Below are 1,542 nucleotides of genomic sequence, written 5' to 3' on the forward strand. Positions count from 1 at the left end.
GGGTCTTTGTATGACGGAACAGTTCCACATCATACACACACTGTGTAACTTAACTTATCAGTTAACATATAACCATCACTATGATGGCGTCCATGTGGGCGCCGTATTATTTCATCTAGGGGGGAGGGGTGTTGTGTCCTGAGCCTGCAAAAGCAGGCTCGGGACGTTGCAAGAGTCCCGGGCATTTGCAAAAGCTGCCTGGGACCAGACTGAGTGGCGCCGGCCTTGTGCGCATGCGCAAGGCGGGAAAAGACCGCCTCATGATTGGTTGAACTTGCCCGGGGATCAGAAGGTATAAATAGAGGCCTGCGTGCCTCTGCTCGCGTTGTTCGTAGAATGGAAGCAGAGAATAAAGACTTGTTAGAAATGCTTCGTCTCAAGCGCCATTATTCTCCGGACTTAACAGTGCCATCTTGATCTCAGGACCAGGATGAGGCAGAAGTTTCCACCAATCGGAAGCCACCATCCTACTACTTTGATAGTGATTGATGGGACATGGAAGAAGACACCTAAGACACAGTGAACTACATATTCAACTTAAACCATTTGTTTAGTAACTGTTTGAAGTTACAATGGCAATGAAAAAAAAACGATTTAAGACACCTTCCACCCTTACGACCGTTGCAGTATCCCTATGGTCACGTGTTCAGAATTTGGATGCTTGGCAACTGGCATGTATTTATGACGGTTGCAGTGTCCCAGGGTCATGCGATCAGCTTTTGCAACCAAAAGTCAAGGGATAAGCCAAATTCACTTAACAACCATATTATTAACTTAACAACTGCCATGATTCAGTTAACAACCCTGGTAAGAAAGGTTGTAAAACAGGGCAAATTCACTTAACAACTGTCTTGCTTAGCAACGAAAAGTTGGGGCTCAGTTGTGCTTGTCGGTCAAGGATTACCTGTACCCTGAGTTGCAAAGGCAGAAACCCCAATTAGGTAAACCCGATATAAAGAGAATCAACCTGGAAAAAGTGAGGTAAGCACTCCAAGGAATTTAACGAGGATGGGGACACTCACCTGTTTATAGATGAGCTCAAAGTTTCCCGTGTTGCAGTTGCGATCGTATTTGCGGTCAATGACCACACGCAAGGTATCCTCCTGCACACTGGCACACAGCCGGGTGGTGACAGATGTAGAGGCTGCCATGGTGGGGCTGGCATTGATCTCAATCAGCCACGGCTGATAGTTTTCTCCAAAGAGAAAGTCTGCCCCATAAAGCTCAAAGCTGTTTTTGCGGAACTCCACGAGGTCCTGAGAGGTCTGTATGGCGTGAATGATGGCCGCCTTCATGCCAGGCACAATCACCTTAGACCAGGCCTCTGGTGCTCCCATTTTCCGCAGGTGGATCTGGAATTGATCAGACGACCACATGTTGTCTGGGGGAAGCTCAGAATGGCGGTTTAGGGAATTCTCATAATGTTTCTGGATGGAGTTATTGCACAGGTGGATGGAACTGGGGTGAAGAAGACGAAGATGGGATCAATAACTGGCGCCAGATCATATGCCAAGGATTTTAACACAGGATATATCTACTAAG

At 47.1% G+C, this 1,542-nt stretch overlaps 1 protein-coding gene across 1 annotated transcript in view; it reads right to left on the reverse strand.

Annotated features, from left to right (window-relative positions):
• The window catches only part of LOC107300867 (tubulin monoglycylase TTLL3-like), a gene marked incomplete at both ends in the record, with an annotated part of 9,242 nt that extends 7,784 nt beyond the window's left edge, over positions 1–1,458 (reverse strand). The window contains one exon of the mRNA XM_015830154.1: positions 1,023–1,458. Within this exon, the coding sequence (XP_015685640.1) occupies positions 1,023–1,458 (436 nt within the window). The remainder of the gene's footprint in view (positions 1–1,022) is intronic.
• Positions 1,459–1,542: the final 84 nt, after the last annotated feature.

The sequence above is a fragment of the Protobothrops mucrosquamatus genome, unplaced genomic scaffold, assembly GCF_001527695.2.
Source record: "Protobothrops mucrosquamatus isolate PMUCROS unplaced genomic scaffold, P.Mucros_1.0 scaffold8872, whole genome shotgun sequence".
NCBI classification, from domain to species: domain Eukaryota; kingdom Metazoa; phylum Chordata; class Lepidosauria; order Squamata; family Viperidae; genus Protobothrops; species Protobothrops mucrosquamatus.